The following is a 14,059-nucleotide window of genomic DNA, read 5'->3' as shown; positions in this document are numbered from 1 at the left end:
CTGTACTATATGTGTTTTTGTTTTTTTCTGGACCATTCAGTTATAGCAGGCCTTTATATTCACTTTATTATTTATCAACATTCTAAACCTCTTTTTGTAAAAATTTCCTTGCCACAACAAAAATATTACTTTTTTTTCCAATTTTGAATACTTTTGTAAGCTTACGGCTTTTACCAAACAAACTACAATTTATGCTAACAGAAGGTTGTGGAAGAACCGACCTGTGAGGTTGTTCCAAACAAACCCATTTAACTTCTAGTGACCCAAGCATACTGAGTTCAATATAAATTTCAAAATTTAAAAATCTTAGTTGGAGGTTAATAGAAAGTTCTAGAAGGTGGAAACAAGTTAGATAGGAACCTAATAAACCTATAAAAATTTAAGATTTTATAAATCTCTCAACAACAACAAAAATGCTTAAGGAAAAATATTCTTTGGAAGTTCTTTGAACTGCAGAAAAAAAGAGAGACTGGAAAATTACATTAAACCTGAAAAAAAAATATATGTAAATAATTGCAACTCTAGTTCATTTAAATAAAATCAGGAACTAAAGGGCTATGCGGTCAGCAGTAATAGAAGAAAAATAGTATTTTTAAAATAAAATTGGTGAAAGTAATGATAAGCAGCCCTATAAATACAGTACATAGCAGATTATAAGCAGTCCCCCAATGTGTATTATTTTATCTGCTATGTAAAGATTTTTAAAAAAATCCACTGTCCATCTTTAGTAACTAATTAAGGAAAATCCATTGGCCTTTCAGTTAGGAATACAAGTCAATTGGACCATGGGTTTTGAGTCACAGTCTAGGAATTGGCTATGTAAGCTTATGTCAATCAAAATGCAATTTCAATTAAATGATTCTATATCTGTAGAACAAGGTGGCCTAGAAATAATGCCTGACGAGTCTGGTGTTACTCTAGTTTTTAAACTTTTGAGAGAGTCTATTATTATTTTTTTTAATTTTATTTATCAAAGTCATGATAAAATAAATACTTTCAGACAATTATTTATTTTCTGTTTTTAATTACATCAGAAGAAAATGTCTTTTTGTCAACATTTCTCTAGTTATAAAAAATTTTTGCTTATGCTTAAACTTTTGAAATTGTGTACAAATAGTACTAGTGAATACATAGTTGACAAATTTACTTATTACATGTCTTGAACGGGAAGCTACTTTTAAGATTTAGAGCAATGCAAGACCTTTGGAAGAAGTTTCAATCCCTCAGGCTCTTGACATTAAAACATATTTTCATCAAATAAGCTTGCTGTTATCACTGCATAACAGAAAACAAAACAAAAAGCCAGAACCTAACTCCAAAAAAAAAAAAAAAATAGAATTAATGAATGGATTAATAAGAAAAAATGTGTTAGCATAAAAAAAATAATTACAAATTATTAACATTTTATTAATATTAACCATAAATTAAATATGATCCTTGATTGGTTGAAGATGTTAAAATATTTCCTCCCTGCTTAAAATAAGTAAATTCCCAAGACATGAACCTAAACTTGCTAGATAATAATTAATTGGAATATTGCTGATCGGAAAAAAAATAGTAGCAAACAAATTACAACTTCAATTGTAATTCAACAAATTATTAATACTAACAAATTCAATTTTTGCATCTTATAAAATTGTTATTTAAAAATTGGAACATATTAATTTAATAAAAATAACTTACAACATGAGATTGTGCAATATCCTAATTCATTACAAACATTCACTAAAATAAGAGCATGATTATTTCAAACAGTCATATTTTGGTTGACAGTAATTATAAAGTTGTATATAATTAAATAAAAACTTATGAAGCAACTTCAGTCAGTAAATACTTTTAGTGAAAAAATTGTTAAAAGATGTGAATTTTTAAATCAACCCTTTCCTCTTAGGCTACATGTCCTAAAAAGTTTGAAAGATATATGAGGATAATCTGAAAAATGAGCTTTCCAAAGCTCGTATAAAAACACAATTTTCTGGAAAGATTAATTGCAAAATATACAGATATATTTCAGCTACTTCTCAACATAAGAATCACCAGGATTGTATCACTTGTCATACCATAGGACATGTTTTTGTAGTTTAGTATCATGGTAGTGTGCTACCTGAAAATAGAGCCAGTGTGTCTCTGCTTTCTACATACCTTTGCGGAAAAGTTATGCCCAGCCAGGAATTTCTTCCTCGGGTGCAAGTAGCTGGGAGTTAAATTGGGAATATAGGATGGTTGGTCTGACAAATCCCTGCAAAATTTCTGCATAAAATTTTTTGAAGAAATTGTCATATGCTAGAGAGTGTTGTCCTGTAGCAATACCACTCCACCACTGAGCATTCAATACCTCTTGTTTTGAATGGCACAAAGTTCTCTAGTGTTGTAGAGAAACAATTTCCCTCAAACAAAGATGTGCAAACAGCTCTGACATGCTGGCTTAATTCCAAGATATCAGACTTTAATACAGGCAGAGTAAATCTATAGAGTGTTAATAAGCTAATAGCATATTTCAGTTTTACCTAAATGTAAATGTTCTTTCATTTTTCACTTTTTTTTAGAGGAATTTACAATTCGACGATTGCGCGTTAATGTTAAAATTTTCTTTTTCTAGACCTCCCGAACCAACTAGTGTTGTACGGCGAAGATCATCTGTTGGAATTCAAAGGCAAGCTTCTGTTTGTTTATCTGATGATGAGGATCAATCATTTGAGGTTCATAAACAACACCATCCTACTTGTACCCCAGATCATCAAAAATTACCTGAACATTCGCACCGAGATACAACTAAAGTTGCAGCTATTGTTCATCACAGCTGTAATGATAAACCTCTAATACCACATAGTTGGGATCAAACATCAGTGTGTTCTTCCACTTCACAACCTGTTATGGGAATTCGTCATCCTCCTTTCATTCATTCACATTCATCACCTGATTCAGGAACCACTGCAGGTGTTCTTGACGCCAAACATGCTCGAGTATTAAGTACTGTTTCCTTACATGGAATACCCCCAGAAACGCTTGCCCGTGTGGTTGATCTAGAAGATTACCATTACAGTAGGCAGCAACTCTGGGAACTAGCTGCTCAAGGTGCAACTCTCCTAAAAGATAAATCTCAATCTAGTTTAGATATTGCCATTGGAGCAGAAGGATGGACTGTTGATCCTTCCGAAATTCAACAAGCCACTAGCACTGAAGCAGGTATTTTAGAACAAAGTTTAGAACAGCATCAATTAGAACATATAAGATTACTTCTCAGAAGGTATTCTCCTGTAGATGAAGAAGATGTAAAAATATGGAGTAAAGTGCGTTATAATGATACTGGGAGTAGGGAGGACATTCGTGAAGAAGTTATTGAAATGATATCAGGAGAAAGTTCTGATGATAGTAATTGCAGTATTGAAAATGAGGTGCTAAAACAACAATCGCGACAACTATGGGAATTGAGAGCTACTCTTGAAGAAGAGGAAGACAAACTCAGTGATGCAGTAGAGCTAGAAGAAGATCCAATAGAAGAAGGTACATTAGGTGTCCAAGACGTAACAGCTTCACATGCCACATCATTTGAATCTAATGCAGATGTTTCTTGTGATGATCCTGGTTATGAATGTGATGAAAGTGATTACTTACAACTTCCTTCTCATGAGTTACGTCGGCATTGCTATAAAAGTTTATTGACTAGGCGCTTGCAGAAACGTACACCTGGTACTGAGAGTAGTTTTGATAGTGTAGAAAGCTCATCAACCGATAGGACAGAAGGTGCTACTACATCATTTGAATCTACTACTGATAATACTGATAGTACAGGAGAAAACCAAACAAATAGATTGCAACAAATGAAAGCAGATAGTGGTTATAAATCAATGGAAAGCAATGGTAAAGCTCCCCGTTTATGTAGAAAGCAATTACAATTTACCCTTGAAGGTGACAGTATGGATCAAATGATGACAACCATGGAAGGTACATTTGATGAAGAAATAGAGATATTCAAACCTGATGTACAAATAACTGAGTCTATTAAGACCAAATCAATGGAAACTTCCAAGGTAGTCTCATTTGAAGGTGTGATGGTTAAAGATGAAGGTCTTCCACCGTGCAAACCCCAGGTGCACAAAAAGAAATACAAGAGTGCCTTGAAAAAGCACAGTACTGAAAGTGATATACAATGGAGTGAGCAAACTGAAATGGTGGTAGAGACTCGTGGCAAAACATCAGTTTTTCAAAGGTTCTTCCGCTCAGGGCGTCTTAGATTTGATAACCTGCAACAGTTTAGAGACTACAGTATAGATGAAAAGTCAGATGCTTTATTTAAGGAATTTTCTCGTCATGATTCTGAGGGTGAATATTATCGTAATCGGGGTACACGACTCCATAGTCACATGAGGCTTCATCATAGATCACTGCCATCTACTGAAAGTAGTAGCCCTCATCTTCCAATATCAGTGCTTTCACCTCAAGTCAGCATTGAAGAAGAAAGCTGCGAAAGTGGAGGGGAGGAGGATAAAGCTAAGGCAGCTGATAAGCAGGAACAAATGAGTAGTCCTCATGATACCCAAGCTCAGATCCCTGTGATATGTCTCTTACATGGTGGAGAACAACAGTAATTATTACGCAAGAATTCTTATAGCCATATCGTGGGACCGAACCATGACTCTAAGTATAACAGTATTGTATTCTTTGTAAAGTTGTACAGTATATACCATTTGGGCACAAAAGAATGCAGTTAAGATTGATATTAATTTGCACCTCTTTGCTGCCTGTACAGTCATATGTTCAAAAATATGTTTTAAAGGACTGAGGAAGTTATTTGAAAGAATGTCCTTATGCCACACAAATATTTTCATTTTCTAAACATCCAAAGTTCCAAAACTAAGTATAGAGCTATAGTTTATTTCTGCTCACTATTTCTCAATTCACAGCTATTATGTTCACAAAGTGCCAAGATGCTGAAAAATTTGAGGTCTGACATTTTTACTGACATAGATTGATTTGATGAGTGATTATATGTCAAGATTGACTGCATCTCACATTTTTTCTTATTCTGTAAATAATATGAGAAAATGTACATGTTGTTAAGTGTGTTTTAACTTATGCACCTGCAGAAAATGGCAAGATAATTTAATTTTTTTATGACGATGCCTTTATTTGCAATTGTTTTTATGTAGTCTTCATATTCTTGGTTTTGATTAAGATCTTGCACAAGATGCATAACTTAATTTTTTTTAATAACTTGAACTGCCAAAATTATAAAATAAAAATATAAAAAACTGTGTCCTTGTGACTAATTTGAATTTTTTATTTTTCTAAAATGTCACATGAATAAAAGGTTTAATCAAAACTGGTTTGTTGTAAACTGAGCTTGAAGACATTTTCATTTTAGTTTAGTAACATCATCTTCATCTATTAAAATATATTTGTTTTAAAATATTTTCATTTTCATTTGAAAAATCTTTCTATAAAAAGAAGTTTTACTGAATCTCAGTTTAAAAAAAAACATTAAAATCCAAGATGATTTTGGAAACTGTTGTCTTAAAATATTTTTTCTTATAAATAAATATGTTTATTTTTTCTCTCTTTCTCTTTTTTTTCTTTTAAACTTTTTAAAATATGTTAAAAATCCTCACTTGTAATAGAAACTTGAAAAAAAGATTAAGCAATTATGTCTTGTTTTTATTAAAACAAAAATATTTGAACATCATAGTTTTAAGAAAAGTCTTCCATTCAAAAGTCTAATTTTTTCCTAGTCCGGATTAGATTGATTGAAATATTTTAAAAACATAATCTAATGGGCTAAAATAAAAAAAAATTTAAAAAATATTCAATAATAGTAGAAGTATTACTTGAAAGACAGTCATAATAAATATTTGTTAAATTATTAAAGTTGATTACATTACTTCAAATAGATTTCATGTGGCTTAAGTATTTATTTAATAATGATTTAATGCATTAAAAAGTACATATAATACCTTTGTCAGTTGATTTTAGACTAAAATATTTCACCAAATAATTTTATTTCACATTTTTCTCAACTTAAAATTTGCATTCAAATTATTTGATATTTCATGATTTTTATACATTTTTAGATCAATTTTGAAAATTTCGGATGAAATATTGTTTAAATAATACTTCAGAATTCAAAAACATAATTATTGATGGAACACTCGTAATTTTACATGTATGTTAATTTAAAAATACTTCATATTAATTATGACTAATAACTACCATTACGCCAAAATTTTGGGTTTTTAAAGTTCTTAAAAATATTTTTTGAGTGCTTAAAATGTGCTTATTTTTTTGTTGAAAAACTCTGTTATTAAATATTTGTTTTTACTGCTATAATGTTTGTAATTAATAATCCATTTTGTTCAAAAAGGTTAAATATATGGGAAAGTCGGCACTTAAAGAACACCTTTATGTTAAAAAATTAAAATAATGTAATGCCTACCTGAGACTATACAAATTAGTACAATAGTATTGGGAGTTATAATGCTATACAAATTATATCTCGTGGTCTAAGAAAGGCACTTTTTATAACACCAGAAAACTTTAAATTCCATACTGTTGTATTGCATCGAAATTTACATTGGTTGCGGCAGGGCACTATATGCAACGGTCATTCTACACTTTTGATTGAAATCGAATTATTTATACTTCATAAATCTTGACAATATGCCATATCTAACGTTAATGATTATGTGGTTTTAGTACATTTGTGAAGGTATATAATACATGAAGTTTTGGAGTGTATAGATTTGGCCAAAACTCTTTTATAACGGTTAATGGTTAACATCGTACACGAGCTAGGTCCCTAGCAACTTACAAATAAGAAAAAAACATTGTTAAATTTGCCAAATCTTAATTTTGTGATATATCTCCTACCTAAAGCGTAAGGTTATTATATTAAAATAATAAAAAATACTAGTTACAATTTTTTAGAGTAACATCAAAGTAATAATATATTATATTTGAATTTATTATTTCACAGACAGAGCAGGGAGCTGTATAAAAATTAACCATCTACCTCCTAATCAATCTAGACTATGTCACCTTTTTTAGGAAAGAAAAGTTACATTCCACATATTCGTGAAAATTTATAGTATGTTTGGTGTTTTGGATTTAACACCTAATATTTTAAGTATACGCACATGTTTTAAAAATTGATAGTGCTCCCCTGCTATTTTAAAGTTAAAAACATTAATCCAGAAGGGGAGAAAGTTCAATTAGAAATGACATTGTTTACATTTATTCGAACTGCCCCTGTCTTGGCATTTGCATTCTTATCAGCTGTTTGTTGCCAAGTGCACTTAACATCTTCCATTACAAAAACTATAGTGCCTTCATCCACTAAGGTCTTCGGGATTAAAAGACTTGAATGAATGAAGGTTTTATAGTTTAGAGGTCTCTTTCAACCCGACCTAACTCAAACGGGTGAGACGGTAGGGAAAATTTTAAATGTGGTTTCAGTAATCTAAACCGCGGTGGCTTAGTGATTACAGCGTTCGCCTCCCAGTGAGTTGACCCAGGTTCAAATCCCAGCAGTGGCCGTTGACACGCACCAACCATTGTGCTGGCGTAAAATATCCTCAGCGGCAGACGGGTCTTGTGATAAAATCCCCTTGCCATCGGACTAACCGTGAGAGGCTTTCATGGTTTACCTCTCTATGTAACGCAAATGCAAATTTGTTCCATCAAAAAGTCCTCCACGAAGGCTAGTTTTTCTCAATGCTTAGTCCATTTGTTCCCTTGTCTTCACGGTTGGGTTCAAAATTACAAGGATACGAAGTTGATCATTAATAGTCGTCAACTCTGAATTGGATCGTCTTGTCAACACCGATTATAAAATAAAAGTTTGCTCAGAAGAAAAAACGATAAAAATCATCATTCATATGTTAGTGTATAAGTATGAAAAATAAAAATTTTTATAAAAAATTTTTTTACATTAATTTACAATGAAATTTTGCAAAAAAATTTCGAAATCTTACTTAAACTTCAATTTAGAGGAGTATTATCTATTTTGTTTGCGTCTTTACTAATATCGATAAATTATTTCCTTCAATTTTCATTCCATTAAGGAAGTTATTAGTTATTTTTGTCTCCTTCAAATAACATTTACCTTATCAGTAAGCAAATGTAGATTCTAAATAACCTCGGGGCATTTTATCAGCTTTTATTTCTTTTTTATTGAGATTAATAATGATAAACCTCGTTATATTTCTATCTATCATCTAGGGGCTTTTTGTCGTCAAGTATTTTGTAATCGTATTTCATGAAACATCAATACTGTGCCTAAATAAGAACATTATATTTTAACTTATTTGGCACAACATTTTTGTAAATTAATTTCCACAAATAAGTAGGAAAAACCTTATTTTTATTGAAGAAAGTGTATTTACAGGGTACGCACTTTGCACCAATATTATTGTTCTATTTGAAACTTACTTTTAAATTGTCGGACTTGTCATATTACTATTTGAAAACTACATTTTTAAAATTATCCCGAATTATACCCTTCACATATTTTTCGTTAACCTAGCGTCCCGCAGTGGGCTGATCGTTAAGACACGGTTCCCAGCAGATCACCGAAGTCAAGCATCACTGGCTGCGGTCAGCGTGCGGGTGGGTGACCACTTGGATCAGTCTGCGTATGGACCGAGGGTGTGCGGTATTGGTCCTCGTTAAACTGTTTTACCGTAAAGTGCTCGACTTCTCGTGCAGTTGGTCGGGCTACCGAAGCGGGGGTGCCATCCCCTCCGCAGAGGATCAAAATTGTGATGGCATGTCTTCGGATCATCCTCTGGGATGTTTCCCAGACCGTCGCCAATAGCCCATTGTGCATCTCTAGTGCGACGTAAACTGCACAAAACTGCAAACTGTGTGCAGCTCTAGTGCGACGTAAACTGCAAACTTTGTGCGTAGCTGCACAAAGGTCTATTGGCGGCGGTCTGCGAAACATCCCTGAGGATGATCCAAAGACATGCCATCCCAATTTTGATCCTCTGCTTTGGTAGCCTGACAACCTGCGAGCGAAGTCGAGCACTTAACTGCAGAACAGTTAACGATAACCGATACCGCACACCATGGGTTCCTACGCAGGCTGATCAAAGTGGTCATCCACCCTCACACTAAACCGCAGCCAGTGATGCTTGACTCTAGTGTTCTACTAGTAGCTGTGTCTTACGATCAGTCCCACTGTGGGACCACAAATTATAGAGTTACAAATTATGCATTTATTACAAGCCAGAGACACAGAGAGCATCAAACCTTGCATGCCTGAAACTCTCAGAGTGTTTGGCGTAAGGATTATTTAATACTGTCGAGGAGACTCATAAGGACCTTGTCCAATTGAAAAGCAACAAGAAGTAAGAGACTACTGCAAAGAAATACAAATCTTGAGTGTTGGAACAATTACAAATATTACAACAACAAGTATGTTAAAAGAATAAAATGATTCTTGCCACCATTGAACACAATAAGAAACACTCCGCTGCATTGAACGCAATAAGAAAAAGTCCGTTAAGTGTTAAATTATTTTAAAACCTTGCCCACTTAGAGATTATGCCCTTGGACGTAATTAGCAGTTTTGAATTAATCTGAGATTAAACATATTCTTATTTTCATCATCGTACTAACTTTGAATCGGTATATAATGTTATGGACATCATTTCAGTATTATTTTTTTTTTTCAGATACAGTCGAACTCGTTTATAACGAGCTCGGATTTAACGAGAACTCGGATTTACCGAGGGAAATGAGAATTTTTGGTTGGATCAATGTTAAGTCTATGGAACAGAAGTCGCTTTTAACGAGCAAGACCCGGTTTTAGCGAGCAATATTTTTCTGTCTTGCAATCTTCTTTCTCATCTTTCTGTCTTATCTTTTTTTCAAAATGATAAAGAAATGCGAGGGAAGGGGGTTAGTTGTCATTAAATTAAGAAAAGTATTTAATTAAATTAATTAATGTAATTAAAGTAAGTATTAATTAAATTTTAAGTAAACTCAATCATTTGACCTTCCAAGCCCATCCCCTCTTCTGGTTGCACGCCTGTCTTAAGGACCCGTTTATTACGAGCAATCGGATTTAACGAGTACATGTTACGGTCCCTTTGTGCTCGTTATAAACGAGTTCGACTGTACTTAAACACATAGCAACATGTTTGTAAAAATCATTTGAAAATATCTTCTAATTAGACAAATATTCTAAATTTGATCTCTTTTTTTATATTAAGTACAACCTTTCGTTTCTTTACCACTTCTTTCTAAGCAACATTCAAACCAAAAATTTATATAAATTTATACATAGCTACAATTCAGCTTAATTTATTAGTTGCGTTGAAATTTGATATCACTGAACGTATAAGGTATTAGAAGAACCTTATCAATCATTACCTCTTTTAACAAATAACCTTACTTAAATGCCTTATTCAGATAATTTTCAAGGTAGTAAGATGAATGACTGATAATGATTAAAGTTGATTATGAAGTATATTTTCCTTGCAAATTTCTTCGGCAGATTTTCCTCTTTCAATAAAAATTTTATCGAACAAAAACACAATAGTACTTTAAATTTACTATAAAAAATTACATTTATCATAATGAAAATTATATTTTTAAAAAAATATTTAAATTCCAGAACTACTTTAAAAATGTATAGCTAAGTAGAAAGAAATTTAAAAAATACATAAAAAATATTCCACATGAAGTAAACAAGGCAGTTTACTTTAAGAAGCTCTATTTTTTTATAAATTGGGTTTAAAATTTTAAAGGTGCAAAGTTGTAGCATAAAAACCATTCATTCGTCACTTAGATTTACTAGAGTGCTTATAGCTTTTGATAAAAAAAATTATTAAAATGCTAATTGCTAAAATAATATAATTGCTAAAAATAACCATTTCTTATAAAAAAAATCTTATTCTAATTAAAATATTATTAATTGTATATTATAATAAAATGAATTATTGATATAATATTATCAAATAAATAAAAATTTTATAAGATGAGCCAGAAAAATAAAAATTTGTAAAATTCAATAATAATACAAGAAAAATTTGTTTTAAATAAACATATGCATATAAAAAATTCAGAGATTTGGTGCAAGAACAATGTAGGTTCAGATTTACAAATTATCTGTGCAAGAACTTGATATGTCCAGATTCACAAATTGTTGGTGCAAGAACAAAGTATGTTTAAATTTACAAATTATTGGTGCAAGCTAAATAAAATTTGTAAAGATAATAGTTTGATGTAGTTCTCTCCTTTTTTAATCTCACTGATGTAGACTTAACAAAACAACTGCATTTATCCATAATCAAAAATTTCTAACCATTATCATTAATTTCGTCCTACTTTTCAATCCTTGACGCAGATGGGACACTGATGTCTCTTTTTATTCATTTTTTCTAGAGCTTTAATTACAAGCAAAAATATATTTTGATATTTTTTAATTATCTAATAGCTGACAAATAAGTTTAATAGCTGACAAAAAAAATTCTGTTAGATTATCGGAATTATATTTGTACTAAAGTATAAAATTCAAAAGCATAGCTTGAAATTTTTTTTTCATTCATATTCAAAAATTTATCAACAATTGATCTTGTAAATTAAAGAAATTTCAATTATAAATAATTGTTTCTCTTAGAACTAAATAAGTGCAAACGTGAAAAATTATTTTTTAGATGTGAGCCATATTTGGAAAATTTTCATCTTGAATGCAAAATGCCCGATGCTGTATTTCATAATCAAAAATTATTAAAATACTAAATTAAATATTTTCCTCTTATTTTGACCTAAATTAGTACAAAATAATGAAAAAAAAAAGTATGAGAAATATATTTATTGAAAATTCTGCGTCAAAGGGTTAAAAAATGGATATTTAGTACATTGTTTCTCAAACCTTAGACATTAAATTATTTTTTGAGACGTCTATGATTTAACTTGAAATGACTTTGAATTAATTGAGCTACTCTTATCAAACTTAAATAAACAAGAAAGTATTACATAAACAAAAAGCACCATATCATTTGAATTTTATTCTAAAAAGATTTTTATTGCAAACCAGAAGAATTTTTTTACTTACATCGAAGATATTCCAACTGTCACTCGCTAAAAGCATTCAATTTTTTATATTCATAAATATTTTCTGGTGTAGAATAAAGATTCGAAAAAAAAATTTGTCTACTTCGCTTTGGATATAGAGATACTTATATTTTTGCATTAAAAACGTAATAAATTTGATTTCAAACGACGTGAAAATGCTTTTGTTGACAAACCTATTTAACAAACTTACTCTTACATCACCACAATAAGTCTGACGACGCGGCTATTAATTTATCGCTAAGTTGGCGATAATTCAATGGATATTTAAAGTAATTAGGATAAAAATTACATTTTAGAGAGTATATATACATATTTAGCCAGAGTAAAACAAACAAAAAATAATAAGTATGAATTTTTAAGTTACTTTCCTTTAGAGAAGGCGTTTTAAACCTTGTGCGTCAGAGGACAACAAAAATAAATTTCGGGAAATCCCACTGGCCACACACCTGCTAGATAATGTTTGAAAAAACAAACATTAGAGCAGATAATCTACTTTTAATTTCTTACATATTAGTATTTTATTAAAAAGTTATATAAATTTAGAATAAATACATTTTTTTAATTGCTTTAAACTGTAAAATATGATTCTGCGGAGATACTAAGCAATTACAGTATAGTACAATACACATTACACAATAAAAAGAAAAATACTTACATTACAAAAAAGAGGAATGTTATTTCAGTTGAGTGAGTTTCCTTAGTGAGTGAATTCTCTTACATCAATATCATGTGAAATATTTGTAGTTACACTACTTAAAGTATATTCCAAATGTTGCTCAGTCAAACGCGTTCTTGCTCTCTATATCGCATTTTTTTCACCACTGAACAGCCAATTTTCGGGTTTACGACTGTCAATGTTCAACTCCGTAGCTTGTAATTTTGAACTTTTAATTTCTTCCGAAAAGAAAACTACATGAGCAAGTAATGGAACAAACTAGCATTCCTGGAGTACTTTTTAATAGAACTAACCTGCATTTGTATGACACGGAAAGGAGTACCGCGAAAACCTCCCACGGTTAGCTCGACGACAAGGCGATTCCGCTATAGGATATTTTACGTCAGCACCGTGGACGGATCAACCAACCGATGCTGGTATTCGATCCTGGGTCATCTAATTGGGAGGCAAGTGCTCTATCCGAGTCACCACGGCTCGTGTTTTCATTTTATGTTTTATAATTAGCGTTGAACAGCCGACCCAATTCTGAGTTTGCAACTTTCAATACTCAAATCCACAGCCTTGTAATTTAGAATCGAACGCAAAAGACAAGGGTACTCCTGGATCAAGCATTGGGACAAACTAACTATCGTGGAGGGCATTTGGATGGAACAAACCCGCATTTGCATTACATGGGGAGGACAATCGTGAAAACCTCACACAATTAGCCCGACGATAAAGGGACTAACTCATGATAGGTCTACTACAGAGGATATTTTTCATCAGCACTGTGGTCTGTGTGAGCCGAGAGGAAAATTCGAATCAACCACCCACCGCTGGGTTTCGAATCTGAGTTACCTAGAACGAACGCTCTATCCCCTGCTTCAATGGGTTCTCCCTGGCCGAGCGGTATCGCCCACCAAACGCTGTACAAAGCACGGAGGTAGCAGGTTCGAATCCTGCTGTTACCCCGGATGTAACTTTGTGCTATCTGTCCTTCTATTTGATAAAAGTTTATAAGCCTAAATTGAACACACAAGCCTGCAAATGTATGTATTTCCAATAAACCTGTTTCAATTGTCATTCTACGGCTTTTCTTCTTCTTTTTAACTACACTAATAATGTAAACTGAATGAGGTGGTTAAGCTCTCGGAATATGCGTTGTTGTTGTTCATTTACGTCGCACTGGAGCTGCACAATGGGCTACTGGCGACGGATGATCCGAAGGCATACCATCACAATTTTGATCCTCTGCAGAGGGGATGGCACCCCCGCTTTGGTAGCCCAACGACCTGCACGCGAAGTCGAGCACTTTACGGTAGAACA

At 32.2% G+C, this 14,059-nt stretch overlaps 1 protein-coding gene and 1 long non-coding RNA gene across 8 annotated transcripts in view; one reads left to right on the top strand and one right to left on the bottom strand.

Annotated features, from left to right (window-relative positions):
- LOC107448943 (uncharacterized) overlaps positions 1-5,257 on the top strand; it is a 122,190-nt gene extending 116,933 nt beyond the window's left edge. For all 6 annotated transcript variants that reach the window (XM_016064316.4, XM_016064314.4, XM_071187896.2 and 3 more), the window contains one exon: positions 2,600-5,257. In XM_016064316.4, the coding sequence (XP_015919802.1) occupies positions 2,600-4,589 (1,990 nt within the window). In that variant the 3' untranslated portion in view covers positions 4,590-5,257. The remainder of the gene's footprint in view (positions 1-2,599) is intronic.
- LOC107448945 (uncharacterized) lies at positions 992-12,696 on the bottom strand. 2 transcript variants are annotated; one of them, XR_011638283.2, is made up of 3 exons: positions 12,443-12,696; positions 9,247-9,355; positions 992-1,309 (listed from the first exon to the last, which is right to left on the bottom strand). It is a non-coding gene; the product is annotated as an uncharacterized LOC107448945 (long non-coding RNA). The 2 variants fall into 2 exon arrangements; XR_006224973.3 differs by lacking the exon at positions 12,443-12,696 and adding an exon at positions 12,059-12,436.
- Positions 12,697-14,059: the final 1,363 nt, after the last annotated feature.

The sequence above is a fragment of the Parasteatoda tepidariorum genome, chromosome 11, assembly GCF_982258835.1.
Source record: "Parasteatoda tepidariorum strain Cologne lab strain chromosome 11, Ptep-v5.0, whole genome shotgun sequence".
NCBI lineage: Eukaryota > Metazoa > Arthropoda > Arachnida > Araneae > Theridiidae > Parasteatoda > Parasteatoda tepidariorum.
Note: the sequence above shows the minus strand (reverse complement) of the source record. Positions and strands in the feature narration are given on the sequence as shown.